Source organism: Pezoporus wallicus, unplaced genomic scaffold (assembly GCF_028554395.1).
Source record: "Pezoporus wallicus isolate ANWC-B61680 ecotype Strahan unplaced genomic scaffold, APGP_CSIRO_Pwel_v1 contig_14171, whole genome shotgun sequence".
Lineage (NCBI taxonomy): Eukaryota > Metazoa > Chordata > Aves > Psittaciformes > Psittacidae > Pezoporus > Pezoporus wallicus.
The window spans coordinates 631-28,379 of NW_026637257.1; the positions used below are offsets into that span (position 1 = coordinate 631).

The 27,749-nt window shown below is 50.8% G+C and overlaps 1 protein-coding gene across 1 annotated transcript; it reads left to right on the top strand.

The window, feature by feature from the left end:
* Nucleotides 1-6,357: 6,357 nt before the first annotated feature.
* Nucleotides 6,358-17,015, top strand: ZFTRAF1 (zinc finger TRAF-type containing 1). Its single transcript, XM_057404521.1, has 3 exons — nt 6,358-6,602; nt 13,720-13,931; nt 16,615-17,015. Exons 1-3 carry the CDS (start codon nt 6,382-6,384, stop codon nt 17,004-17,006), a joined length of 825 nt encoding a protein of 274 aa, XP_057260504.1. The 5' UTR covers nt 6,358-6,381; the 3' UTR covers nt 17,007-17,015.
* Nucleotides 17,016-27,749: the final 10,734 nt, after the last annotated feature.

The following is a 27,749-nucleotide window of genomic DNA, read 5'->3' on the forward strand; positions in this document are numbered from 1 at the left end:
ACCAGTACACCCCCAGTACCACCAGTGTCTCCCCCCATTACCACCAGTATCCCCCCATTACCACCAGCATCCCCTCAGTACCACCAGTGTCCCCCCATTACCACCAGCGTCCCCTCAGTACCACCAGTGCCCTCCAGTACCACCAGTATCCCCACATTACCATCAGTGCCCCCCCAGTACGACCAGCATCTTCCCAGTACCACCAGTGTCTCCCCCCAGTACAACCAGTACCCCCCCAAGTACGACCAGTACCACCAGTGTCTCCCCCCAGTACCACCAGTGTCTCCCACCAGTACCACCAGTGTCCCCCAGTACCACCAGTATCGCCCCATTACCACCAGCATCCCCTCAGTACCACCAGTGCCCTCCAGTACCACCAGTATCCCCCCATTACCATCACTGCCCCCTCACTACCACCAGCATCCTCCCAGTACCATCAGTGTCTCCCCCCAGTACCACCAGTATCCCCCCATTACCATCAGTGCCCCCCCCAGTACCACCAGCATCCTCCCAGTACTACCAGAACGCCCCCAAGTATGACCAGTACCACCAGTATCCCCCCAGTACCAGCAGTGTCTCCCCCCAGTACCACCAGTTTCCCCCAATACCACCTGTATTACCCCCAGTACCACCAGTGTCTCACCAGTACCACCAATGTCCCCCCGATACCACCTGTATTACCCCCAGTACCACCAGTGTCCCCCCAGTGCCACCAGTGTCCCCCAATACCACCTGTATTACCCCCAGTACCACCAGTGTCTCACCAGTACCACCAGTGTCCCCCCGATACCACCTGTATTACCCCCAGTACCACCAGTGTCTCCCCCCAGTACCACCAGTGTCTCCTCCCAGTGCCACCAGTATCTCCACATTGCCACCAGCATCCCCCCAGTACCACCAGTATCTCCCCTGTACCTCCAGTATCCCCCCAGTACCGCCAGTGTCTCCCCCCAGTACCACGAGCATCCCCCCCTTGCCACCAGCATCCCCCCAGTACCACCACTATCCCCCACCAGTATATCCCCCAGCAGTTTATACCCCAGTACCACGAGCATCCCCCCCATTACCACCAGCATCCCCCCAGTACCACCAGTGTCTCCCCGGTATCACCAGTATCCCCCCAGTACCACCAGCATCCCCCCAGTATCACCCCAGTACCACCAGTATCCCCCACCAGCATCCCTCCAGTATCACCCCAGTACCACCAGCATCCCCCCAGTACCACCCCAGTGCCACCAGTATCCCCCCAGTATCACCTCAGTACCACCAGTATCCCCCACTAGCATCCCCCCAGTACCACCAGCATCCCTCCAGTATCACCCCATTATCACCAGTATCACCCCATTATCACCAGTATCCCCCCCCACCACCAGCATCCCCCCAGTATCACCCCAGTACCACCAGCATCCCCCCAGTACCACCAGCATCCCTCCAGTATCCCCCAGTACCACCAGCATCCCCCCAGTACCACCAGTATCCCCCACCAGCATCCCCCCAGTACCACCAGCATCCCCCCAGCACCCCCCAGTACCACCAGCATCCCCCCAGTACCACCAGCATCCCCCCAGTATCCCCCAGTACCACCAGCATCCTCCCAGTATCCCCCAGTACCACCAGCATCCCCCAGTACCAGACCCAGGCAGCATTCCTGCTGCTTTCCCATAGGAATAACCCCCCCCCAACACAGCCTTTATGGGATGGGAATGGAATCCTGCCCCCCCCCCAGGGCCTCACTGAGGAATCCCAATGGATCCCATTGGGATGAGATTCCCGGGATCCCGGTGCCGCCCAAAGAGGCTCCCTTCCGGGCCCGTTCGGGATGAGCCCTTAATGAGTGGCTGTGAGGAGGAGCCGGAATCCCATGGGATATTTCTCCATGTGCGTGGCTCCCGGTGGAGCCGGTTTCATTCCCGATGGCAAATCCCCACTCTTTTTGGCACTGGAACAATGGGGATCCGGAGCTCAGCCCTGCTCCGGCTTTCCCTATCCCGCCGGAGCAGCGACCCGGAGGGGATGTGTCCGGGAATGCCGTTGGCATCCAGCTTGGAACCTCTTTAGGTGATGGTTTTCCAGCTGGGAGCGCTTCCCGTTGGATTCCAGAGGCTGCGGATGGAGCAGGATCCCGCTTGGATCACATCTGCTTCCCGACATCCCCCCCCAATCCAATCCAGTCCAATCCAACAGCTCCCCATGGATTTGGTGGGGCCGGGCTCACCGAAGACAGCGGCTCCCAAGCTTGGGATACCTGGGATCTGCTCCGGCGTGGCGATGGATTGGGATCGCTCCAGTGACCCCTTCTCCCACTGGTTTGGGGAGAATCCAGGCTCTTTTGGGATGCAGGGAAGGAAAATCCACGCGGGAGCATCTCCGCCATGGAAGGAGGCGGCAACGCCAGCATTCCAGGGGGAAATCCGGCCTGGGAATGGGAATGATTTGCAGCCAGTTGGATTTATCCCAGTGTCACAGGAGCAGCATCCCAAACCCCATCCTGGCATTCCAAACCCTGCGAGCTGATTCCCGTCCCTTCACCACTGGATTTCCTCTCATCCAGCTCCGGAGCTTTGGTGCTGATCCCGCTTGGATTCACTCCACCAACCCCATCGGTGCGGACAGAGAAAATTCCAGCCTTTGGGATCTGAGGGATGCAAGGAACAAAGGGGGAGCTCCCCCCCCCCCCCCATTTCAGTGCAATTCCAAAGCTCCGTTCCCCTCTTCCCAACTGTTTCTGGGTTATCCCAACCCCGGAGACACGGAACACCAGCACCGGGATCTCCATGTTGGGATGGCTTCTTGGGACCAGCTGGGACGTGACCCCACAGGATCCATATGGAAAGGGGATCCATGTGGATCCTCTTTCCCAGTGATGGAGCCGATGGTTTCAGTGCAATTCCAAAGCCTCCACATCCCTATTCCCAACTGTTTCTGGGTTATCCCAACCCTGGAGACATGGAACACCAGCACTGGGATCTCCATGTTGGGATGGCTTCTTGGGACCAGCTGGGACGTGACCCCACAGGATCCATATGGATCCTCTTTCCCAGTGACTGAGCTGATGGTTTCAGTGCAATTCCAAAGCTCCATTCCCCTCTTCCCAACTGTTTCTGGGTTATCCCAACCCTGGAGCAACCAAAAGCCCTGGATCAGGATGCGGCTGCCTCTTGGTGTCACCTACCCCCAGCATCCCTCTGTTGGGGTGGATTCTTGGGACCATCCGGGCTCCCAGCCCACCTTCCCCCGGTGCTGATGGATCCCTGTGGATCCCTATGGAGCTGCTGGTTGGGTTCAATGGAATTCCAAGCCTCCCCTTCCTCATTCCCACCTCCTTTTAGGTCCTCGCACCCTCAGCATCAGGGTTCAAGCCCCCCTTGCTGTGCCCTACACCCATGACCAGTGGTGTTCCATGTGGGACATGATCCCACCTTTCCCTGGCTGATGGATCCCTATGGATTCCCTTTGTGGATAATGGAGCTGCTGGTTGGTTTCAGCTCAATTCCAAGCTTCCATTCCCTTCTTCCCAACTCCTTTCAGCTCATCCCAACCCCAGGCTTCACCCCCCTTCCTTTTAACCCATCCCCACCCCATTGAGGTGCTTCCATATGGGACCCAACCCCCTTGTGCCATTGATCCCTATGGAGCTGCTGGTTGGGTTCAGTGCAATTCCAAGCCTCCATTCCCTTCTTCCCAACTCCTTTCAGCTCATCCCAACGCCAGGCTTCACCCCCCCTTCTTATTAACCCATCACCACCCCATTGAGGTGCTTCCATATAGGACCCACCCCCCTTGTGCCATTGATCCCTATGGATCTGATGCTTGGTTTCAATGCAATTCCACCTCCTCATTCCCACCTCCTTTTAGCTCCTCACCCCCTCAGCATCCAAATTCCCCCCCCCTTCCTATTAACCCATCCCCACCCCATTGAAGCGCATCCATATAGGACCCAACCCCTTGTGCCATTGATCCCTATGGATCTGATGCTTGGCTTCGATGCAGTTCCAAGCCTCCATTCCCTTCTTCCCAACTCCTTTCAGCTCATCCCAGCCCCACTCTTCACCCCCCCTTCTTATTAACCCATCCCCACCCCATTGAGGCGCTTCCATGTATGACCCCCCCCTTGTGCCATTGATCCCTATGGATCTGATTCTTGGTTTCAATGCAATTCCACCTCCTCATTCCCACCTCCTTTTAGCTCCTCACCCCCTCAGCATCCAGATTCACCCCCACTTCTTATTAACCCATCACCACCCCATTGAGGCGCTTCCATATAGGACCCAACCCCTTGTGCCATTGATCCCTATGGATCTGATGCTTGGCTTCGATGCAGTTCCAAGCCTCCATTCCCTTTTTCCCAACTCCTTTCAGCTCATCCCAACCCCAGGCTTCACCCCCCCTTCCTTTTAACCCATCACCACCCCATTGAGGTGCTTCCATATAGGACCCAACCCCCTTGTGCCATTGATCCCTATGGATCTGATGCTTGGTTTCAATGCAATTCCACTTCTTCATTCCCACCTCCTTTTAGCTCCTCACCCCCTTAGCATCCAGATTCACCCCCCGTTCTTATTAACCCATCCCCACCCCATTGAGGTGCTTCCATATAGGACCCAACCCCTTGTGCCATTGATCCCTATGGAGCTGCTGGTTGGGTTCAATGCAATTCCAAGCCTCCACTTCCTCATTCCCACCTTCTTTTAGCTCCTCACCCCCTCAGCATCCGAATTCCCCCCCCCTTCCTATTAACCCATCCCCACCCCATTGAAGCGCATCCATATAGGACCCAACCCCCTTGTGCCATTGATCCCTATGGATCTGATGCTTGGCTTCGATGCAATTCCACACCTCCATTCCCTTCTTCCCAACTCCTTTTAGGTTATCCCAACCCAAGCTTCACCCCCGTTTCCTGTTAACCCATCCCCACCCCATTGAGATGCTTCCATATAGGACCCACCCCCCTTGTGCCATTGATCCCTATGGAGCTGCTGGTTGGGTTCAATGCAATTCCAAGCCTCCATTCCCTCGTTCCCACCTTCTTTTAGCTCCTCACCCCCTCAGCATCCCAATTCCCCCCCCCTTCCTTTTAACCCATCCCCACCCCATTGAAGCGCATCCATATAGGACCCAACCCCTTGTGCCATTGATCCCTATGGATCTGATGCTTGGCTTCGATGCAATTCCACACCTCCATTCCCTTCTTCCCAACTCCTTTTAGGTTATCCCAACCCAAGCTTCACCCCCCGTTTCCTGTTAACCCATCCCCACCCCATTGAGATGCTTCCATATAGGACCCACCCCCCTTGTGCCATTGATCCCTATGGAGCTGCTGGTTGGGTTCAATGCAATTCCAAGCCTCCATTCCCTCGTTCCCACCTTCTTTTAGCTCCTCACCCCCTCAGCATCCGAATTCCCCCCCCTTCTTATTAACCCATCCCCACCCCATTGAGGCGCTTCCATGTAGGACCCAACCCCCTTGTGCCATTGATCCCTATGGATCTGATGCTTGGTTTCAATGCAATTCCACCTCTTCATTCCCACCTCCTTTTAGCTCCTCACCCCCTCAGCATCCCAATTCCTCCCCCCTTCCTTTTAACCCATCCCCACCCCATTGAAGCGCATCCATATAGGACCCAACCCCTTGTGCCATTGATCCCTATGGAGCTGCTGGTTGGGTTCAATGCAATTCCAAGCCTCCATTCCCTCGTTCCCACCTTCTTTTAGCTCCTCACCCCCTCAGCATCCCAATTCCCCCCCTTCCTTTTAACCCATCCCCACCCCATTGAAGCGCATCCATATAGGACCCAACCCCCTTGTGCCATTGATCCCTATGGATCTGATGCTTGGCTTCGATGCAATTCCACACCTCCATTCCCTTCTTCCCAACTCCTTTTAGGTTATCCCAACCCAAGCTTCACCCCCGTTTCCTGTTAACCCATCCCCACCCCATTGAGATGCTTCCATATAGGACCCACCCCCCTTGTGCCATTGATCCCTATGGAGCTGCTGGTTGGGTTCAATGCAATTCCAAGCCTCCATTCCCTTCTTCCCAACACCTTTCAGCTCATCCCAACCCCAGGCTTCACCCCCCTTCCTTTTAAGCCATCACCACCCCATTGAAGCGCATCCATATAGGACCCAACCCCTTGTGCCATTGATCCCTATGGAACTGATGCTTGGTTTCAATGCAATTCCACCTCCTCATTCCCACCTCCTTTTAGCTCCTCACCCCCTCAGCATCCAAATTCCCCCCCTTCCTATTAACCCATCCCCACCCCATTGAAGCGCATCCATATAGGACCCACCCCCCCCCCCCTTTTCCCCAGTGCCCCCTCCGTTCCCTGACCCCCTCCGTCCCCGTTCTCCCCCCCGCAGTGCACCAACGGGCACCTGATGTGCGCCGGGTGCTTCATCCACCTGCTGGCGGACGCTCGGCTCAAGGAGGAGCAGGCGACGTGTCCCAACTGCCGCTGCGAGATCAGCAAGAGCCTGTGCTGCAGGAACCTGGCCGTGGAGAAGGCCGTGAGCGAGCTGCCCTCCGAGTGCGCCTTCTGCACCCGCCAGTTCCCCCGCTCCCTGCTCGACCGGCACCAGAAGGACGAGTGTCAGGATAGGTACCGGCGGAGGGATGCAGGGGATTGGGGATGGGGATCGATGGATGGATGGGGAGGGAGAGGGGAGGTGGGTTGGTAACAGCAGGGGAAGGGGGTGGAGAGCTGGAGTTGTGTTTCTAACAGGGGATGGGGACCCATGGATGGATGGGGAGGGAGAGCAGGAGCTGTGTTTCCAGCAGGGAATGGGGATGGGGATGGAGAGCAGGAGCTGTGTTTCCAGCAGGGAATGGGGATGGAGAGCAGGAGCTGTGTTTCTAACAGGGAATGGGGATGGGGATGGAGAGCAGGAGCTGTGTTTCCAGCAGGGAATGGGGATGGAGAGCAGGAGCTGTGTTTCCAACAGGGAATGGGGATGGGGAGCAGGAGCTGTGTTTCCTACAGGGAATGGGGATGGGGATGGAGAGCAGGAGCTGTGTTTCTAACAGGGAATGGGGATGGGGATGGAGAGCAGGAGCTGTGTTTCTAACAGGGAACGGTGCTGGCCTGTGTTTCCAACAGGGAATGGGGATGGGGATGGAGAGCAGGAGCTGTGTTTCCAACAGGGGATGGGGACCCATGGATGGATGGGGAGGGAGAGAAGGAGCTGTGTTTCCAACAGGGAATGGGGATGGGGATGGAGAGCAGGAGCTGTGTTTCCAACAGGGAATGGGGATGGAGAGCAGGAGCTGTGTTTCCAACAGGGAATGGGGATGGGGATGGAGAGCAGGAGCTGTGTTTCGAACAGGGAATGGGGATGGGGATGGAGAGCAGGAGCTGTGTTTCTAACAGGGAATGGGGATGGGGATGGAGAGCAGGAGCTGTGTTTCTAACAGGGAATGGGGATGGGGATGGAGAGCAGGAGCTGTGTTTCTAACAGGGAACGGTGCTGGCCTGTGTTTCCAACAGGGAATGGGGATGGGGATGGAGAGCAGGAGCTGTGTTTCCAACAGGGAATGGGGATGGAGAGCAGGAGCTGTGTTTCCAACAGGGAATGGGGATGGGGATGGAGAGCAGGAGCTGTGTTTCCAACAGGGAATGGGGATGGGGAGGGAGAGCAGGAGCTGTGTTTCCAGCAGGGAATGGGGATGGGATGGGCTGGGTTCCCAACAGGGAATGGGGATGGAGAGCAGGAGCTGTGTTTCCAACAGGGAATGGGGATGGGCTGGGTTCCCAACAGGGAAAGCTGCTGGGGATGGAGAGCAGGAGCTGTGTTTCTAACAGGGTATGGGGATGGAGAGCAGGAGCTGTGTTTCCAACAGGGAATGGTGCTGGGATGGGTTCCCAACAGGGAAAGCTGCTGGGGATGGAGAGCAGGAGCTGTGTTTCCAACAGGGAATGGGGATGGGATGGGCTGGGTTCCCAACAGGGAATGGGGATGGGGATGGAGAGCAGGAGCTGTGTTTCTAACAGGGAACGGTGCTGGCCTGTGTTTCCAACAGGGAATGGGGATGGGGATGGAGAGCAGGAGCTGTGTTTCCAACAGGGGATGGGGACCCATGGATGGATGGGGAGGGAGAGCAGGAGCTGTGTTTCCAACAGGGAATGGGGATGGAGAGCAGGAGCTGTGTTTCTAACAGGGAATGGGGATGGGGATGGAGAGCAGGAGCTGTGTTTCTAACAGGGGATGGGGATGGGGATGGAGAGCAGGAGCTGTGTTTCCAACAGGGAACAGTGCAGGGCTGGGTTCCCAACAGGGAATGGTGCTGGGGATGGAGAGCAGGAGCTGTGTTTCCTACAGGGAATGGAGCTGGGATGGGTTCCCAACAGGGAAAGCTGCTGGGGATGGAGAGCAGGAGCTGTGTTTCTAACAGGGAACGGTGCTGGCCTGTGTTTCCAACAGGGAATGGGGATGGAGAGCAGGAGCTGTGTTTCCAACAGGGAATGGGGATGGGGATGGAGAGCAGGAGCTGTGTTTCCAACAGGGAATGGGGATGGGGATGGAGAGCAGGAGCTGTGTTTCCAACAGGGGATGGGGACCCATGGATGGATGGGGAGGGAGAGCAGGAGCTGTGTTTCCAACAGGGAATGGGGATGGGGATGGAGAGCAGGAGCTGTTTCCAACAGGGGATGGGGACCCATGGATGGATGGGGAGGGAGAGCAGGAGCTGTGTTTCCAACAGGGAATGGGGATGGAGAGCAGGAGCTGTGTTTCCAACAGGGAATGGGGATGGAGAGCAGGAGCTGTGTTTCCTACAGGGAATGGGGATGGGGATGGAGAGCAGGAATTGTGTTTCCAACAGGGAATGGGGATGGGGATGGAGAGCAGGAGCTGTGTTTCTAAGAGGGAATGGGGATAGGGATGGAGAGCAGGAGCTGTGTTTCTAACAGGGAATGGGGATGGAGAGCAGGAGCTGTGTTTCTAAGAGGGAATGGGGATGGGGATGGAGAGCAGGAGCTGTGTTTCCAACAGGGAATGGGGATGGAGAGCAGGAGCTGTGTTTCCTACAGGGAATGGGGATGGGGATGGAGAGCAGGAGCTGTGTTTCCAACAGGGAATGGGGATGGGGAGCAGGAGCTGTGTTTCTAACAGGGAATGGGGATGGGGATGGAGAGCAGGAGCTGTGTTTCCAACAGGGGATGGGGACCCATGGATGGATGGGGAGGGAGAGAAGGAGCTGTGTTTCCAACAGGGAATGGGGATGGGGATGGAGAGCAGGAGCTGTGTTTCCAACAGGGAATGGGGATGGAGAGCAGGAGCTGTGTTTCCAACAGGGAATGGGGATGGGGATGGAGAGCAGGAGCTGTGTTTCTAACAGGGGATGGGGATGGGGATGGAGAGCAGGAGCTGTGTTTCCAACAGGGAATGGGGATGGGGATGGAGAGCAGGAGCTGTGTTTCCAACAGGGAATGGGGATGGGGATGGAGAGCAGGAGCTGTGTTTCCAACAGGGAATGGGGATGGGGAGCAGGAGCTGTGTTTCTAAGAGGGAATGGGGATGGAGAGCAGGAGCTGTGTTTCCAACAGGGAATGGGGATGGGGATGGAGAGCAGGAGCTGTGTTTCCTACAGGGAATGGGGATGGGGATGGAGAGCAGGAGCTGTGTTTCCAACAGGGAATGGGGATGGTGATACGGAGCTGAAAAAGTATCAGCTACAGTCAATCAGGAGGATGTCGAGGACCGGTGTTTCCTGCAGGGAATGGGGATGGGCTGGGTTCCCAACAGGGAATGGGGATGGGGATGGAGAGCAGGAGCTGTGTTTCTAACAGGGAATGGGGATGGGATGGGCTGGGTTCCCAACAGGGAATGGGGATGGAGAGCAGGAGCTGTGTTTCCAACAGGGAATGGGGATGGGGATGGAGAGCAGGAGCTGTGTTTCTAACAGGGAACGGTGCTGGCCTGTGTTTCCAACAGGGAATGGGGATGGGGATGGAGAGCAGGAGCTGTGTTTCCAACAGGGAATGGGGATGGGGATGGAGAGCAGGAGCTGTGTTTCTAACAGGGAATGGGGATGGGGATGGAGAGCAGGAGCTGTGTTTCCAACAGGGAATGGGGATGGGGATGGAGAGCAGGAGCTGTGTTTCCAACAGGGAATGGGGATGGGGATGGAGAGCAGGAGCTGTGTTTCTAACAGGGAACGGTGCTGGCCTGTGTTTCCAACAGGGAATGGGGATGGGGACCCATGGATGGATGGGGAGGGAGAGCAGGAGCTGTGTTTCCAACAGGGAATGGGGATGGGGATGGAGAGCAGGAGCTGTGTTTCCAACAGGGAATGGGGATGGGGATGGAGAGCAGGAGCTGTGTTTCCAACAGGGAATGGGGATGAGGATGGAGAGCAGGAGCTGTGTTTCCAACAGGGAATGGTGCTGGGCTGGGTTCCCAACAGGGAAAGCTGCTGGGGATGGAGAGCAGGAGCTGTGTTTCTAACAGGGAATGGGGATGGAGAGCAGGAGCTGTGTTTCTAACAGGGAATGGGGATGGGGATGGAGAGCAGGAGCTGTGTTTCTAACAGGGAATGGGGATGGGGATGGAGAGCAGGAGCTGTGTTTCCAACAGGGAATGGGGATGGGGAGGGAGAGCAGGAGCTGTGTTTCTAACAGGGAATGGGGATGGAGAGCAGGAGCTGTGTTTCTAACAGGGAATGGGGTTGGGGATGGCGAGCAGGAGCTGTGTTTCCTGCAGGGAATGGGGATGGGCTGGGTTCCCAACAGGGAATGGTGCTGGGGATGGAGAGCAGGAGCTGTGTTTCCAACAGGGAACAGTGCAGGGCTGGGTTCCCAACAGGGAATGGTGCTGGGGATGGAGAGCAGGAGTTGTGTTTCTAACAGGGAATGGGGATGGGCTGGGTTCCCAACAGGGAATGGGGATGGGGATGGAGAGCAGGAGCTGTGTTTCCAGCAGGGAATGGGGATGGGATGGGCTGGGTTCCCAACAGGGAATGGGGATGGAGAGCAGGAGCTGTGTTTCCAACAGGGGATGGGGACCCTTGGATGGATGGGGAGGGAGAGCAGGAGCTGTGTTTCCAACAGGGAATGGGGATGGAGAGCAGGAGCTGTGTTTCCTACAGGGAATGGGGATGGGGATGGAGAGCAGGAGCTGTGTTTCTAACAGAAAATGGGGATGGGGATGGAAAGCAGGAGCTGTGTTTCCAACAGGGGATGGGGACCCATGTCGGGATGGGGAGGGAGAGCAGGAGCTGTGTTTCCAACAGGGAATGGGGATGGGGATGGAGAGCAGGAGCTGTGTTTCTAACAGAAAATGGGGATGGGGATGGAGAGCAGGAGCTGTGTTTCCAACAGGGAATTGGGATGGAGAGCAGGAGCTGTGTTTCTAAGAGGGAATGTGGATGGGGATGGAGAGCAGGAGCTGTGTTTCTAACAGGGAATGGGGATGGGGATGGAGAGCAGGAGCTGTGTTTCTAACAGGGAATGGGGATGGGGATGGAGAGCAGGAGCTGTGTTTCTAACAGGGAATGGGGATGGGATGGTGTCTGGGATGTGTATTTCCAGCAGGGAATGGTGCTGGGCTGGGTTCCCAGAAGGGAATGGTGCTGGGATGGTGGCTGGGATGTGTATTCTCAGCAGGGAATGGTGCAGGGCTGGGTTCCCAACAGGGAATGGTGGTGGGGATGGAGACCAAGACATGTATTTCCAACAGGGAATGGTGCTGAGGATGATGTCCAGGACCTGTATTTCCAACAGGGAATGATGCTGGGCTGGGTTCCCAACAGGGCATTCTGCTGGGGTGGTGTCTGGGATGTGTGTTCTCAGTAGGGAATGGTGCTGGGCTGTGTTTCCAACAGGGAATGGTGCTGGGGATGATGTCCGTGACCTGTATTTCCAACAGGGAATGGTGCTGGGCTCTGCTTCCAACAGGGAATGGTGCTGGGATGGTGTCCAGGACTTGTATTCTCAGCAGGGAATGGTGCTGGGAATGGAGATCAGGACCTCTGTTTCCAACAGGGAATGGGGCTGGGCTCTGTTTCCAACAGGGAATGGTGCTGGGATGGAGAGCAGGACCTGTATTTCCAGCAGGGAATGGTGCTGGGAATGGAGATCAGGACCTCTGTTTCCAACAGGGAATGGTGCTGGGAATGGAGATCAGGACCTCTGTTTCCAACAGGGAATGGTGCTGGGATGGTGTCCAGGACCTGTATTTCCAGCAGGGAATGATGCTGGGAATGGAGCCTGGGACCTCTATTTCCAACAGGGAATGGTGCTGGGATGTGTTTGCAACAGGGAATGCTGCTGGGAATGGAGATCAGGACCTCTCTTTCCAACAGGGAATGGTGCTGGGCTCTGTTTCCAACAGGGAATGGTGCTGGGATGGTGTCCAGGACCTGTATTCTCAGCAGGGAATGGTGCTGGGAATGGAGATCAGGACCTCTGTTTCCAACAGGGAATGCTGCTGGGTTGTATTCCCAACAGGGAATGATGCTGGGTTGTATTCCCAACAAGGAATGATGCTGGGTTGTATTCCCTGCAGGGAATGGTGCTGGGTTGTATTCCCAACAAGGAATGGTGCTGGGTTGTATTCCCAACAGGGAATGATGCTGGGTTGTATTCCCAACAAGGAATGATGCTGGGTTGTATTCCCACCAAGGAATGATGCTGGGTTGTATTCCCTGCAGGGAATGATGCTGGGTTGTATTCCCAACACGGAATGATGCTGGGTTGTATTCCCAACAGGGAATGATGCTGGGTTGTATTCCCAACAAGGAATGATGCTGGGTTGTATTCCCAACAGGGAATGATGCTGGGTTGTATTCCCTGCAGGGAATGGTGCTGGGTTGTATTCCCAACAGGGAATGATGCTGGGTTGTATTCCCAACAGGGAATGATGCTGGGTTGTATTCCCAACAAGGAATGATGCTGGGTTGTATTCCCTGCAGGGAATGATGCTGGGTTGTATTCCCAACAAGGAATGATGCTGGGTTGTATTCCCAACAGGGAATGGTGCTGGGTTGTATTCCCAACAGGGAATGATGCTGGGTTGTATTCCCAACAAGGAATGATGCTGGGTTGTATTCCCAACAAGGAATGATGCTGGGTTGTATTCCCTGCAGGGAATGATGCTGGGTTGTATTCCCAACAAGGAATGATGCTGGGTTGTATTCCCAACAGGGAATGGTGCTGGGTTGTATTCCCAACAAGGAATGGGGCTGGGTTGTATTCCCAACAAGGAATGATGCTGGGTTGTATTCCCTGCAGGGAATGATGCTGGGTTGTATTCCCAACAGGGAATGATGCTGGGTTGTATTCCCAACAAGGAATGATGCTGGGTTGTATTCCCAACAAGGAATGATGCTGGGTTGTATTCCCAACAAGGAATGATGCTGGGTTGTATTCCCAACAAGGAATGATGCTGGGTTGTATTCCCAGCCTGGAGAAGAGAAAGCTCCAGGGAGACCTTAAGAGCAGCTCCAGAGCCTCAAGGGGCTGCAGGAAAGCTGGATGGGGGCTTGGGACAGGGGCTGCAGGGATGGGATGAGGAGGGATGGAACAATCGGATGGGATCTTGGGATCAAGGGAATGGGTCCAAGGCTGCTCCATTCGGTTGGAGGGGGCTTGGAGCCGCGTGCTCCAGCGCAATGGTGTCCCTATGGAAGCGGCTCATCTCCAAGCTCCCTCCTGACCCCCACCACCCCGCTCCAGAAGGTTCTGCCCCATTCCCAAGGTGATTCCCAACGTCCCTTCCCAGGGTGACCCAGTGCAAGTACAAGCGCATCGGCTGCCCCTGGCAGGGCCCTTACCACGAGCTGACGGTGCACGAGGCCGAGTGCACGCACCCCACGAAGACCGGGAACGAGCTCATGGACATCCTGGATGAGATGGACCAGACGCGCAAGAAGGAGATGCAGCTCTACAACAGCATCTTCAACCTGCTCAGCTTCGAGAAGATCGGCTACACAGGTAAAGCCGGCGCCATCCTCATCCTCACCATCCTCATCCTCATCCCCATCCCTGTCCCCATCCCCGTCCTCATCCTCATCATCATCCTCAGCATCCTCATCCTCAGCATCCTCATCCCCATCCCTGTCCCCATCCCCATCCTCATCCCCATCCTCATCATCATCCTCAGCATCCTCATCCCCATCCCTGTCCCCATCCCCATCCTCAGCATCCTCATCGCCATCCCCGTCCTCCTCACCATCCTCCTCATCCCCATCCTTCATCCCCATCCCTGTCCCCATCCTCATCCTCAGCATCCTCATCCTCAGCATCCTCATCCTCATCCTCATCCTCACCATCCTCATCCTCATCCCCATCCCTGTCCCCATCCCCATCCTCAGCATCCTCATCGCCATCCCATCCTCATCCTCATCCTCACCATCCTCATCCCCATCCTTCATCCCCATCCCTGTCCCCATCCTCATCCTCAGCATCCTCATCCTCAGCATCCTCATCCTCACCATCCTCATCCCCATCCCTGTCCCCATCCCCATCCTCAGCATCCTCATCGCCATCCCCGTCCTCCTCACCATCCTCCTCATCCCCATCCTTCATCCGCATCCCTGTCCCCATCCTCATCCTCACCATCCTCGTCCTCACCATCCTCATCCTCATCCTCAGCATCCTCATCCTCAGCATCCTCATCCCCATCCCTGTCCCCATCCTCATCCTCAGCATCCTCATCGCCATCCCCGTCCTCCTCACCATCCTCCTCATCCCCATCCTTCATCCCCATCCCTGTCCCCATCCTCATCCTCAGCATCCTCATCCTCATCCCCGTCCTCATCCCCATCCTCATCATCCTCACCCCCATCCCCATCCTCATCCCCATCCTCATCCCTCTCTTCCTCATCCCCATCCCTGTCCCCGTCCTCATCCTCCATCCCCATCCTCCATCCCCATCCTCATCCCCATCCCTGCTTCATCCCCATCCTCATCCCCATCCTCATCCCCATCCTCATCATCCTCATCCTCATCCCTGCTTCATCACCATCCCCATCATCCTCATCCTTATCCCTGCTTCATCCCCATCCCCATCCCCATCCTCATCCCCATCCTCCATCCTCATCCCCATCCTCCATCCTCCATCCCCATCCTCATTCCCATCTGCATCCTCATCCTCATCATCCTTATCCTCATTATCCTCATCCCCATCCTCATCCCCATCCTTCATCCTCATCCTCATCCCCATCCCCATCCTCATCCCTATCCCTGCTCCCGGCCCCACTGTGCTGCTGGGGGGGTTTGGGATGGGGCTTGGATGCTGATCCCGGTTGGAATGTGGGGACTTGCCTTGGGGCAGTGGGGTTAAAGCCAGGCCCAGGACCATGCTTTGGGGCTGGGGTGGGCTTGAAACGGGGCTGGAGGCAAGAGTGGGGTGGGGGTGATCCCGTTTGTCCATCCCTCCCTGTTTCCTCCCCTTCTCCTCCCTCTCCCCCCTTTTCCTTTTCCTTTTCCTTTTCCTTTTCCTTTTCCTTTTCCTTTTCCTTTTCCTTTTCCTTTCCCTTTCCCTTTCCCTTTCCCTTTCCCTTTTCCTTCCCTTCCCCTTCCCTTTTCCCCTTCCCTTTTCCCCTTCCCCCCTTTTCCCCTTCCCTTTTCCCCTTCCCTTTTCCCCTTCCCTTTTCCCCTTCCCTTTTCCCCTTCCCTTTTCCCCTTCCCTTTTCCCCTTCCCTTTTCCCCTTCCCTTTTCCCCTTCCCTTTTCCCTTTCTTTTTCCCTTTCCTTTTCCTTCCCCCCACTTTTCCTTCTCCTTCTTCCACCCTTCCCCTCCCTTTTTTCTCCTCCTTCTCCCCGTTCTTCTCCTTTCTCCTCCCTGTCTTACTCCCACTTTTCCTCCTCCCCCTTTTCCCCTCGTCCCCCTTTTTCCCCTCCTTCTCCCCCTTTTCCCCTCCTTTCCCCCCCTTTTTCCCCTCCTTCTCCCCCTTTTTCCCCTTTTTGTCTTCCTTTTTCCCCTCCTCTTCCCCCTTTTCCCCTCCTTTTCCTCCTTTTTCCCCTCTTTCTCCCCCTTTTCCCCTCCTTCTCCCCCCTTTTTCCCCTCCCTTTCCCCCTTTTCCTGCCCCTTTTCCCCCTTCTCCTGCCCCTTTTCCCCCTTCTCCTCCTCCCTGTCTCTCCTGCCACTCCACCAGGCACCATTAAAGCCCTTTGGTGGCCACCAGTGGTTGCCAGCCCATTGTATGGCATTGGCCAAGCCCATTGATGCCTGGTGACCATTGTATGGCATTGGCCAAGGGGTGCCTGGTGACCATTGCATGGCATTGGCCAAGCCCATTGATGCCTGGTGACCATTGCATGGCATTGACCAAGCCCATTGATGCCTGGTGACCATTGCATGGCATTGACCAAGCCCATTGATGCCTGGTGACCATTGCATGGCATTGACCAAGCCCATTGATGCCTGGTGACCATTGCATGGCATTGACCAAGCCCATTGATGCCTGGTGACCATTGCATGGCATTGGCCAAGGGGTGCCTGGTGACCATTGCATGGCATTGACCAAGCCCTTGCTTTCCCTTCCCCTGCCCATCTCCCATCAACGTCCGTTGCTCGCCTCCCCCATCCTCCCTTCAACCACCCCCTTCGTTGACCCCTTCTTTCGGTTGGGGGGGTGGGGGGGGCTCGGGGCTGTCTCTTTCTCCTACGGCAGAGGTCCAGTTCCGCCCGTACCGCACCGACGACTTCATCACGCGCCTCTACTACGAGACGCCGCGCTTGACCGTGCTCAACCAGACGTGGGTGCTGAAGGCGCGCGTCAACGACTCCGAGCGCAACCCCAACCTCTCGTGCAAGCGCACGCTCTCCTTCCAGCTCATCCTCAAGAGCAAGATCAACTCGCCCATGGAGTGCTCCTTCCTGCTGCTCGAGGGGCCCTACGACGACGTCAAGATCCGGCCCGTCATCTACCACTTCGTCTTCAGCAACGAGAGCAACGAGACGGATTACATGGCGCTGCCCATCGTCGACTCGGTGGAGTGCAACAAACTGCTGGCGGCCAAGAACATCAACCTGAGGCTTTTTATATTTCAGATCCAGAAGTGAGACTGGGGAGACAGAGAAACACGGGGGAAAAGGAAAAACCGGGGAAAAAACCCAAAAAACTGGGGAAAAAAAGACCCCAAAACCTGGGGAAAATACAGAAAACCTGGGGAAAATACAGAAAACCTGGGGAAAATACAGAAAACCTGGGGAAAATACAGAAAACCTGGGGAAAATACAGAAAACCTGGGGAAAATACAAAAATTGTGGGGAAAAACCACAAAAAACCTGGGGGAAAAAAAACCAAACCTGGGGAAAATACAGAAAACCTGGGGAAAATACAGAAAACCTGGGGAAAATACAAAAAACCTGGGGAAAAAAAACCCAAACCTGGGAAAATACAGAAAACCTGGGGAAAATACAGAAAACCTGGGGAAAATACAGAAATGGTGGGGAAAGCCACAAAAAACCTGGGGAAAAGACAAAAAACCTGGGAAAAAAAACCCAAACCTGGGAAAAATACAGAAAACCTGGGGAAAATACAGAAATGGTGGGGAAAGCCACAAAAAACCTGGGGAAAAGACAAAAAACCTGGGAAAAAAACCCCAAACCTGGGAAAAATACAGAAAACCTGGGGAAAATACAAAAATTGTGGGGAAAACCACAAAAAACCTGGGGAAAAGACAAAAAACCTGGGGGAAAAAAAACCAAACCTGGGAAAAATACAGAAAACCTGGGGAAAATACAGAAAACCTGGGGAAAATACAAAAAACCTGGGGGAAAAAACCCAAACCTGGGGAAAATACAGAAATGGTGGGGAAAGCCACAAAAAACCTGGGGAAAAGACAAAAAACCTGGGAAAAAAACCCCAAACCTGGGAAAAATACAGAAAACCTGGGGAAAATACAGAAAACCTGGGGAAAATAGAAAAATTGTGGGGAAAACCACAAAAAAACCTAGGAAAAATACAGAAAACCTGGGGAAAATACAAAAATTGTGGGGAAAACCACAAGAAACGTGGGAAACCGCCCCAAAACCTAGGGAAAATACAGAAAACCTGGGGAAAATACAAAAATCGTGGGGAAAACCACAAAAAACCTGAGGAAACACAAAAAAACCTCGAAAAAAACGCCCCAAACCTGGGAAAAACGCAGAAAACCTGGGGAAAATTCAAAAATGGTGGGGAAAACTACAAAAAACCTGGGGAAAAGACAAAAAAAAGGGGGAAAAACCCCCCAAAACCTGGGAAAAATACAGAAAACCTGGGGAAAATACAAAAATCGTGGTGAAAACCACAAAAATCCTGGAGAAAACACAAAAACCTGAGGGAAAAAACCCAAACCTGGGAAAAATATAGAAAACATGAGAAAAATACAAAAATTGTGGGGAAAAGACAAAAAACCTGGGAAAAAATGCCCCAAACCTTGGAAAAATGCAGAAAACCTGGGGAAAACAGAAAAATCGTGGGAACAAACCACAAAAACCTGGGACCCCCCCCCAAAACCTGGGAAAAAGACGAAAAGAACTGGGAAAACCCCCAAAAACCTGGGAAAAAAACACAAAAAACCTTGGAAAACCCACAAAAACTGAGAGAAAACTCAAAAAGCCTGGGTCCCCCCCCAAAAACGTGGGAAAAACCACAAAAAAACTGGGGAAAACCCTGGGGAAAAGACAAAAAACCTGGGAAAAACCCCCAAAACTTTGGGAAAAACCTGGGAAAACCACAAAAAAACCTGGGAAATCCCCCAAAACCTGGGAAAACCACAAAAAAAAGGGGGAAAAAAACCTCCAAAAACTGGGAAAAAAACCCACAAAACCTGGGAAAAATCTGGCAAAAAAACTGGGAAAAACACAAGAAACCTGGGAAAACCCCCCAAAACCTGGGAAAGCCACAAAAAAATGGGAAAAAAACCTTCAAAATTTGGGTACCCCCCCAAAAACCTGGGAAAAAAAAACCTGGGAAAAAAAACCACGAACTGGGAACACCCCCCGAAACTGGGAGAAACCTGGCAAAAAACCTGGGAAAACCCCCCAAAAAGTGGGAAAACCACAAAAAAATGGGAAAAACCTCCAAAATCTGGGGGAAAAAAAAAACCAAAACCTGGGAAAAAAACCCCAGAAATGGGAAACCCCCCCATAAATTGGGAAAAACCTGGCAAAAAACCTGGGAAAAGCACAAAAAAAACTGGGAAAACCCCCAAAAAACTGGGAAAACCACAAAAAAAAAAATGGGAAAATCCTCCAAAAGCTGGGGGAAAAAAAAAACAAAAAATGGGAAAAAACCCCACAAACTGGGACCCCCCTCCGAGAAACTGGGAAAAACCTGGCAAAAAACCCAGGAAAAACACAAAAAAACTGGGAAACCCCCCGAAAAACTGGGAAAACCACAAAAAAAATGGGAAAAACCTCCAAAATCTGGGGGAAAAAAACCACAAACTGGGAAACCCCCCCGAGAAACTGGGAAAAACCTGGCAAAAAACCTGGGAAAACCACAAAAAACCTGGGAAAACCCCCAGAAACTGGAAAAAAACCCCAGAAAACTGGGAAACCCCACAAAAAAAGCGTGAAAAAAAACCCAAAACCCTGGGAAAAAGACAAAAAAAAGTGGGAAAACTCCCCAAAACCCTGGGAAAACCGGGACACAAATGGGAGCAAAACCCCACAAGGAACTTGGAGAACTCCCGAGAGCCTCGGCAAATCCCTTTGGAAGCGCCGCCGAGGCCCCTGCGAGCATCAAAGAAGATGGGAAACGGCCCCAAAATGCCCCAAAATACCCCAAAACCACCCGAATAAAAAGGCTGCGGTAGAGCTCAAACCGGGCCCCTGAAAACCCCAAAGAAAGGTGAAGAAACCCCCCCAAAAAAGACCCCAAAATGTCCCATTTGGGCCAAACGGACCCAAATAAAGACCCCGATAAACCTAAAGAAAAAACCCCAAAGAACGTCCCCAAAACCCCTCTTAAAACCTAAACTAAGGCCCCAAAAAAGCCCCAAAAGACCCCAAAATCAGCTCCCAAAACCTCAGTGTATTGCCCCCAAAACCCCTCAAAATGGGCCTCAAAAAGGCAAAATTTGGGCCAAATGAACTCAAATCCGTCCCCCCCAAAACCCCCTAAAAAGGTAAAACCCCAAAACCGGGAATGAGGTCAAAAGAAGCCCTGAAAACACCCCAAAAAGACCCCAAACTGCCCCAAATAGACCTTAAATTTGGCCCTCGGAGTCTAAAGAAAAGACCCCAGAAAACCCCCAAAAAGGTCCCAAAATCCTCAAAAAACACCCCAAAAAAACCCTAAAAGCAAGGTTTCAACCCCCCTCTGAAAAGGCCCCCAAAACAAGGTCAAAAAAACCCCAAAACGGCCGGAAAAACCTCAAAACCAGACCCCAGAAAGTCAGAATTAGACCCAAATTACTCAAAACCCCAAGAAACGCCCCAAAACCGCCTTTTAAAACTCACAAAAGGCACCAAAACCCCTAAAAGTGGCCCCAAAAAGACACCAAAATAACCCCCAAAAGAGGCCCCGAGAAACTCTCAAAATTACCCCCAAAAGACTCAAAAATGGCCCCAAAAAGCTCAAATCCCCCCAAAAGTCCAGAAAATGTTCCATAACCCCCCAAAAAAACCTCAAAAAAGCAAAATCTGACTCAAAAAATGACCCAAAAAAATAAAGACCCCCAAAAGACCTAAAAATTGGCCCCGAGAGACTCAAAAAAGCCTCAAAACCCCCCAAAAAGGCTCCAAGAAACTCATGGAAAGAGGTGAAAACCCCTAAAAATGACCCCAAACCACTCAAAAATTGGCCCCAAAAAACGCCAAAAATGGCCCTGAAAGACCCAAAAGTCCAAGAAAAGCCCCAAAAATGCCCCAAAAGACCTAGAAATGGCCCCAAAAATTTGCTCCGAAACCCCCTCAAAAACGGCCCCAAAAATCCCCTAAAATGTCAAAAAACGCCAACGAAAGCATCAAACACCCCCAAAACCTCAAAATTGCCCCAAACCCCTCAAAAATGCCCTAAAACGCCCCGGAAACACCCGAAAACCGAAAAAATCCCGTGAGAAACCCCGTCGAAATCCCCAAAATTTCAAAAATCCTAAAAAATTCCGCAAAAATCGAAGCAGAAACGGCCAAAATCCACCCAAAAATCCCAACGGATCCCGTGCGGCCCCTCCCCCACCGCTGGGATTTCGCCGGAAAAGTGGGAATTGGACCCAAAATCCATCGGGATCGGCGCCGGAAAAGGGGGGGGGGGGGAGGGGTTGTGGGGGTGGGGGAGGGGCGGCTCCTCCGGATGTTTTACTTGTGTAGAATAAACCAAAATGGGAATTTTCCAAATTTTGGGAGGATTTTGGGGGGAAATTTGGAGATTCCGATGTGGAATGGGGGAAATTCCGCATCCGGGGGGGGGGCAAAGCAGAGGGGTCCTGCCCCTCCCCCACCGGAAAACGAGGAGGGGGGAGGGGAGGGCATTCCGAGGAATTTTGTTGTCAAAATGTGCATTTTGGAGGGTTTTGGTGGTTTTTTGTTGCTTAAAATCTGAATTTGGGGCATTTCCCTCAAAACTTGAAATTTAGGGATTTTTTTTTTCCTCAGAATTTGAATTTTGGATCTTTTTCCTCAAATCTTGAATTCGGGGAATTTTTTCCTCAAACCTTGAAATTTAAGGTGTTGGTTTTCCTTAAAAATTGAATTTTGAGGTTTTTTCACCTTAAAACTTGAAGTTTGGGGGTATTTTTTTCCATCAAATCTTGAATTTGGATTTTTTTTTCCCTCAGAACTTCAATTTTGGATTTTTCCCCTCAAAATCTGAATTTGGGGGGTTTCTTTTCCCTCAAAACTTGAATTTTGGGAATTTTTTCCTCAAAACTTGAGATTTAGCATGTTGGTTTTTCTTAAAAATTGAATTTTGGTTTGTTTTACTTAAAACTTGAAGTTTGGGGCTATTTTTTTCCTCAAAATTTGAATTTTTGGGATGTTTTTCCCTTAGAACTTCAATTTTGGATTTTTTCCCTCAAAATCTGAATTTTGAGATTTTCTTTTCCCTCAAAAATAGAATTTGGGATTTTTTCCTCAAAACTTAAGGTTTAACGTGTTGGTTTTTCTTAAAATGAATTTTGTGGTTTTTTTTCCCTCAAAATTTGAATTTTAGGGTTTTTTTTTCCTCAAAACTTGAATTTTGGGGATTTTTTTCCCATCAGAACTTCAATTTTGGATTTTTCCCTCAAAATCTGAATTTTGGGAATGTTTTCCTTAAAACTTGAGGATTAAGGTGGTGTTTTTTCTTAAAAATTGAATTTTGGGTTAGTTTTTTTTTTTTCCTTTAAAACTTGAAGTTTAGGGTATTTTTTTCCATCAAATCTTGATTTTGGGGATTTTTTTCCCCTCAAAACCTGAATTTGGGGAATATTTCCCCCTCCAAATTTGAATTTTGAGATTTTCCCTCAAAATTTGAGGTTTAAGGATTTTTTTCCCTGAAACTTGAAGTTTTCTTTTGTTCCCCCCTCAAAACTCCACGTTTTTGGTATTTCCCCCCTCCCCCCACCAAAATACAAGCGTTTTGGTTGCTTCTTTTTCCCAAAACCTTCACATTTTGGTTTTTTACCCCAAAATTGATATTTTTGGGTTGTTTTTCAAACTTTCAGGTTCTTGTTTCCTACTATTTAAGGTCTTTTGTGAGGTTTTCCCCCCAAACTTGAAGGTTTTGGGGTCTTTTTCCCCCAATTCTTAAGGATTTGTTTGGTTTTTCCCCAAAAATCTTTGGTATTTTGGTGTTTTCCCCAAAGTTGAGAATTTGGTTGGGTTTTTTTGTTATTTTGGGTTTTTTTTTGTTAATTTTCTTGGTGTTTGTGTCATTTTTTATTTTAAAATTTGTGGGTTTAACAAAAAAAGATTTTCTTTTAATACCAAATTTAGGGAATTCTTGTCGTTTTCTTTAAAAAAAATGAGGTTTTTTTTTTTAAATCCCAAATTTAGGGAATTTTTGCAGTTTTCTTTAACAAAAATGAAGGATTTTTTTTCCAATAGTAAATTTAGGGAATTTTTGTTGTTTTCTTTAAAAAAAAAAGAGATTTTTTTTTAATCCGAAATTTAGGGAACTTTTGTGGTTTTCCTTACCAAAAATAAGGTTTTTTTTCTTTTTCAATACCAAATTTAAGATTTTTTTGTGGTTTTCCTTAAGAAAAATGAGATTTTTTTTTTCTTTTTCAATAGCAAATTGAAGAATTTTTGTTGTTTTTTTTAACAAAAATGCGGTTTTTCTTTTCAAGACCAAATTTAGGGAATTTTTGTGGTTTTCCTTAAGAAATATGAGGGGTTTTTTTCTTTTCAATACCAAATTGAGGGAATTTTGGTTTTTCTTTTCCTACAAAAATGAGGGGTTATTTTTTTCAATGCCATACTTAGGGATATTTTGTGGTTTTGTTTTAACAAAAATGAATTTTTTTTTTAATCCCAAATTGAGGGAATTTTTTGTGGTTTAACAAAAAGGAGGGATTTTTTTCAATTGCAAATTTAGGAAGATTTTGTTTTTCTCTTTAAAAACCGAAATTTTATTTTCATCCCAAATGGAAGGAATTTTTGTGTTTTATTTTAACAAAAAAAAAAGATTTTTTTTAATCCAAAATTGAGCGAATTTTTGTGATTTTTTTAACAAAAGTGCGGGGGGGGGGTGTTCAATGCCAAATTTAGGGAATTTTTGTGCTTTTTGCAAAAAAAAGGGAGAGAGGGGCTTTCAATTGATGGGGTTTGTTTCAATTTCAGTTTTAGCAAAATGGGGGAGGGGTGTTGAGTGGGGGAGGGGCGGCTTTGCCAGAGCGGAAAATTGGGGAATTGGGGATGGGATAGGGAAAAAAATAGGAAAAAACAAAAAAAAAAAATTGGGGTTTTGTTTCCTTGTTTTTTTTTTTTTGGTTTGGTTTTGGGGTTTTTGGTTGGTTTGGGTTTGGTTTTTCGTTGTTCCATTTTGTTTTTCTTTTTATTTTTTGTTTTGGTTTTTTTTGGTGGATTTTTTCTGATTTTTTTTGTTTTGGGGGTTTTGTTGGATTTTGGTTTTTTTTTCACAATTTCTTCTGGGGCTTTTTTGGTTTTTGGTTTTTGTTTTTTTCTGTGGGTTTTTCCGGTTTTCTTTTGGTTTTTGCTTTTTGGGAATTTTTTGTGGGTTTTTGCTTTTTTTTTAATTTTGTTTTAGGGCTTTTTTGGTTTTGCTTTTGGCTTTTTTTGTGTTTTTTTCTGGCTTTGTTTGTTTTTGTGGTTTTTTTTTGTTTTTCATTTTCTGTTGGGGCCTTTTTTGTTTTGGGGTTGTTTTTTAGTGGCTTTTTCTTTGTTTTTTTTGTTTTTTTGTTTTTGTTTTGGGGGGTTGGGGTTATTTTTGTTTCATTTCTTTTGCGGCTTTTTTGTTTTTTGGTGGTTTTTGTCCGTTTTGGGGTGGTTTTTTTTTTGTTTCATTCTGTTTTGGCCTTTTTTTGTTTTTTTGTTTTGTTTTATTTGTGGGTTTTTCTCTTCTTTTGTTGTTTTTGGTTTAGTGGGATTTTTGTTTTTTTCGTTTCATTTTTTTGGGGGGCTTTTTTGGGGGGTGGGGTTATTTTTCTGTTTTCTTAAATTTCTTTTTAACTTTTGGTTTGTTTTTTTGTGGGTTCTTTGTCTTTTTTTTGTTTCATTTTGTTTCGGTGCTTTTTTGGTTTTGTTTTTTGTGGTTTTTTTTTGTTTTTGTTTGATTTTTGTTTCTTTTTGGTTGCTTTTTTTGGTTGTTTTTATTTTGTTTATGCTTTTTTGTGTTTTTTTTTGTTTTGGGTATTTTTTGTTCTTTTTTTGTGGTTTATTTGTTTTTTTTTCTTGTTTTTTGCTTTTTGTTAGTTTCCCTTGTTTATTTTTTTATTCTTCTTCTTATTATTATTTAATTCTTTCAGTGTTTTTACCAAAACTTTGGGGTTTTTGGTGGGTTTTGGGTTTCAGCTTTTGGTGGGGGTTTTGGTGTTGGATTTTTTGGGTTGTTTTTTGGGGTTTGATTTTTTGGTTTTCTTTTTGCCTTTTTTTTGTTGTTTGTTTGCTTTTGTTTTTTTTGGTTTTGGGTTTTTTTTTGTTCTTTCCTCCATTTTTCCCCTTTCCTTTCCTTTTTAAGACCAAAATTGGAGATTTTGGGGTCTTCTTTTGTCCCTTTTTGTTGTTTTTTTTCCCCAAACCTCGCTTCATTCACCCAATTTCTTTTTATTTTTTCCCCTTGCTTTCACCCATTGGAGGTTTCCTTCCTACCAAAAAAAAAGCGATTTTTTTGTTGGGTTTTAACCAAAATTTGTGGGGTTTTCTTGCTCCTTGTACCAAAATTTGAGGTTTTCTTCCTTTTTTAGCCCAAACTTGGGGTTTTTTTGGTTGATTTTACCCTAAATTGGAGATTTTGGGGGGCATTTTTAGGGGGTTTCAGGCTGTTTTGGAGGGGGTCCAGGGCACTGGGGAGCAATAGAGGCTACTGGGGAGCTACTGGTTTATACTGGGGAGCTACTGGTTTATATTGGGGAGCACTGGGGAGCAATGGGGGCTACTGGGGAGCTACTGGTTTATATTGGGGAGCACTGGGGAGCACTACTGGGGAGCTACTGGTTTATACTGGGAGTTACTGGGGAACAATGGAGTCTACTGGGGAGCTACTGGTTTATACTGAGAGGTAATGGGGAGCAATGGAGGCTACTGGAGAGCTACTGGTTTATACTGGGGAGTTACTGGGGAGCAATGGAGCCTACTGGGGAGCTACTGGTTTATACTGGGGGGCACTGGGAGCCAATAGAGGCTCCTGCGGAGCTACTGGTTTATACTGGGAGGCAATGGGGAGCAATGGAGGCTACTGGTGAGCTGCTGGTTTATACTGGGAGGTAATGGGGAGCAATGGAGCCTACTGGGGAGCTACTGGTTTATACTGGTGGGCAATGGAGGCTATTGGGGAGCTACTGATTTATACTGGGGGCACTGGGAGCCAATAGGAAGCTACTGGGGAGCTACTGGTTTATACTGGGGGGCACTGGGGAACAATGGAGCCTACTGGGGAGCTACTGGTTTGTACTGGGAGGTAATGGGGAGCAATGGAGCCTACTGGGGAGCTACTGGTTTATACTGGTGGGCAATGGAGGCTATAGAGGAGCTACTGGTTTATACTGGGGGGCACTGGAAGCCAATAGGAGGCTACTGGGGAGCTACTGGTTTATACTGGGAGTCAATGGGGAGCAATGGAGCCTACTGGGGAGCTACTGGTTTATACTGGGAGGTAATGGGGAGCAATGGAGCCTACTGGGGAGCTACTGGTTTATACTGGTGGGCAATGGAGGCTATAGGGGAGCTACTGGTTTATACTGGGGGGCACTGGGGAACAATGGAGCCTACTGGGGAGCTACTGGTTTATACTGGGAGGTAATGGGGAGCAATGGAGCCTACTGGGGAGCTACTGGTTTATACTGGTGGGCAATGGAGGCTATTGGGGAGCTACTGATTTATACTGGGGGCACTGGGAGCCAATAGGAGGCTACTGGGGAGCTACTGGTTTATACTGGGGGGCACTGGGGAACAAGGGAGCCTACTGGGGAGCTACTGGTTTATACTGGGAGGTAATGGGGAGCAATGGAGCCTACTGGGGAGCTACTGGTTTATACTGGTGGGAACTGGGGAACAATGGGAGCTACTGGGGAGCTACTGGTTTATACTGGTGGGAACTGGGGAGCAATGGGAGCTACTGGGGAGCTACTGGTTTATACTGGTGGGCAATGGAGGCTACTGGGGAGCTACTGGTTTATACTGGGGAGCTACTGGTTTATACTGGGGGGCACTGGGGAACAATGGGGGCTACTGGGAAGCTACTGGTTTATACTGGGGAGCAATGGAGGCTACTGGGGAGCTACTGGTTTATGCTGGGGGGCAATGGAGGCTATAGGGGAGCACACGGCGCCACCAGCAGGGGGCGACATCTCCTCGCCACACCTCCCAGCATGCCTTGCGGCACCCCCTCTGTCTTCCGCCACACCTCCCAGCATGCCTTGCGGCAGACACAACCCCCTTTTCCGCCACACCTCCCAGCATGCCTTGCGACAGACCAAGTTTTTCCGCCACACCTCCCAGCATGCCTTGCGGCAGCCCCCTCTCTTTTCCGCCACACCTCCCGTCATGCCCCGCGGCCGGGCGGGTCTATGGAGCCCCGCACTGTCCAATAGGAGCGCCCGCCTCCCCTTCTTCCTGACGTGGATTGGCGCAGAGCGCTGGCCAATGGAAGCGCGGAGGAGCCGAGCGGGGGCCAATGGGGGCGGAGGGGCGGGGCAAAGCGGCGAGTGGCGGCAACGGCGGAGGAGGATGGACGCGGAGCGGGAGATCCGGCGTGAGTGCGGCCTGCACCGGGCTCTATGGGGCTCTATGGGGCTCTGTGGGGCTCTGTGGGGCTCTATGGGGCTCTATGGGGCTCAATGAGGGTCTATGGGGCTCAACAGCGCCCGGCCTCTCGTAACTGGGCTAAACTGGGCCTTAACGGAGCGTCCGCGGCCTGTACCGGGCCTTCACTGGGCCCTAACGGGGGTTACGGAGCCTCCGTCGCCCTGGACGGGGTTGAACCGGGCTCACCCGGTGCTTAAACGGGCTGAAAGGGCCTCAACGGGGGCTTAATGGGGGTAAATCAGGCCCTAAGGGGCTTAAAGGGCATTAATGGGGGTAAATCAGGCCCTAAATGAGCTTAAAGGGCATTAATGGGGGTAAATCAGGCCCTAAGGGGGCTTAAAGGGCATTAATGGGGGTAAATCAGGCCCTAAATGAGCTTAAAGGGCATTAATGGGGGTAAATCAGGCCCTA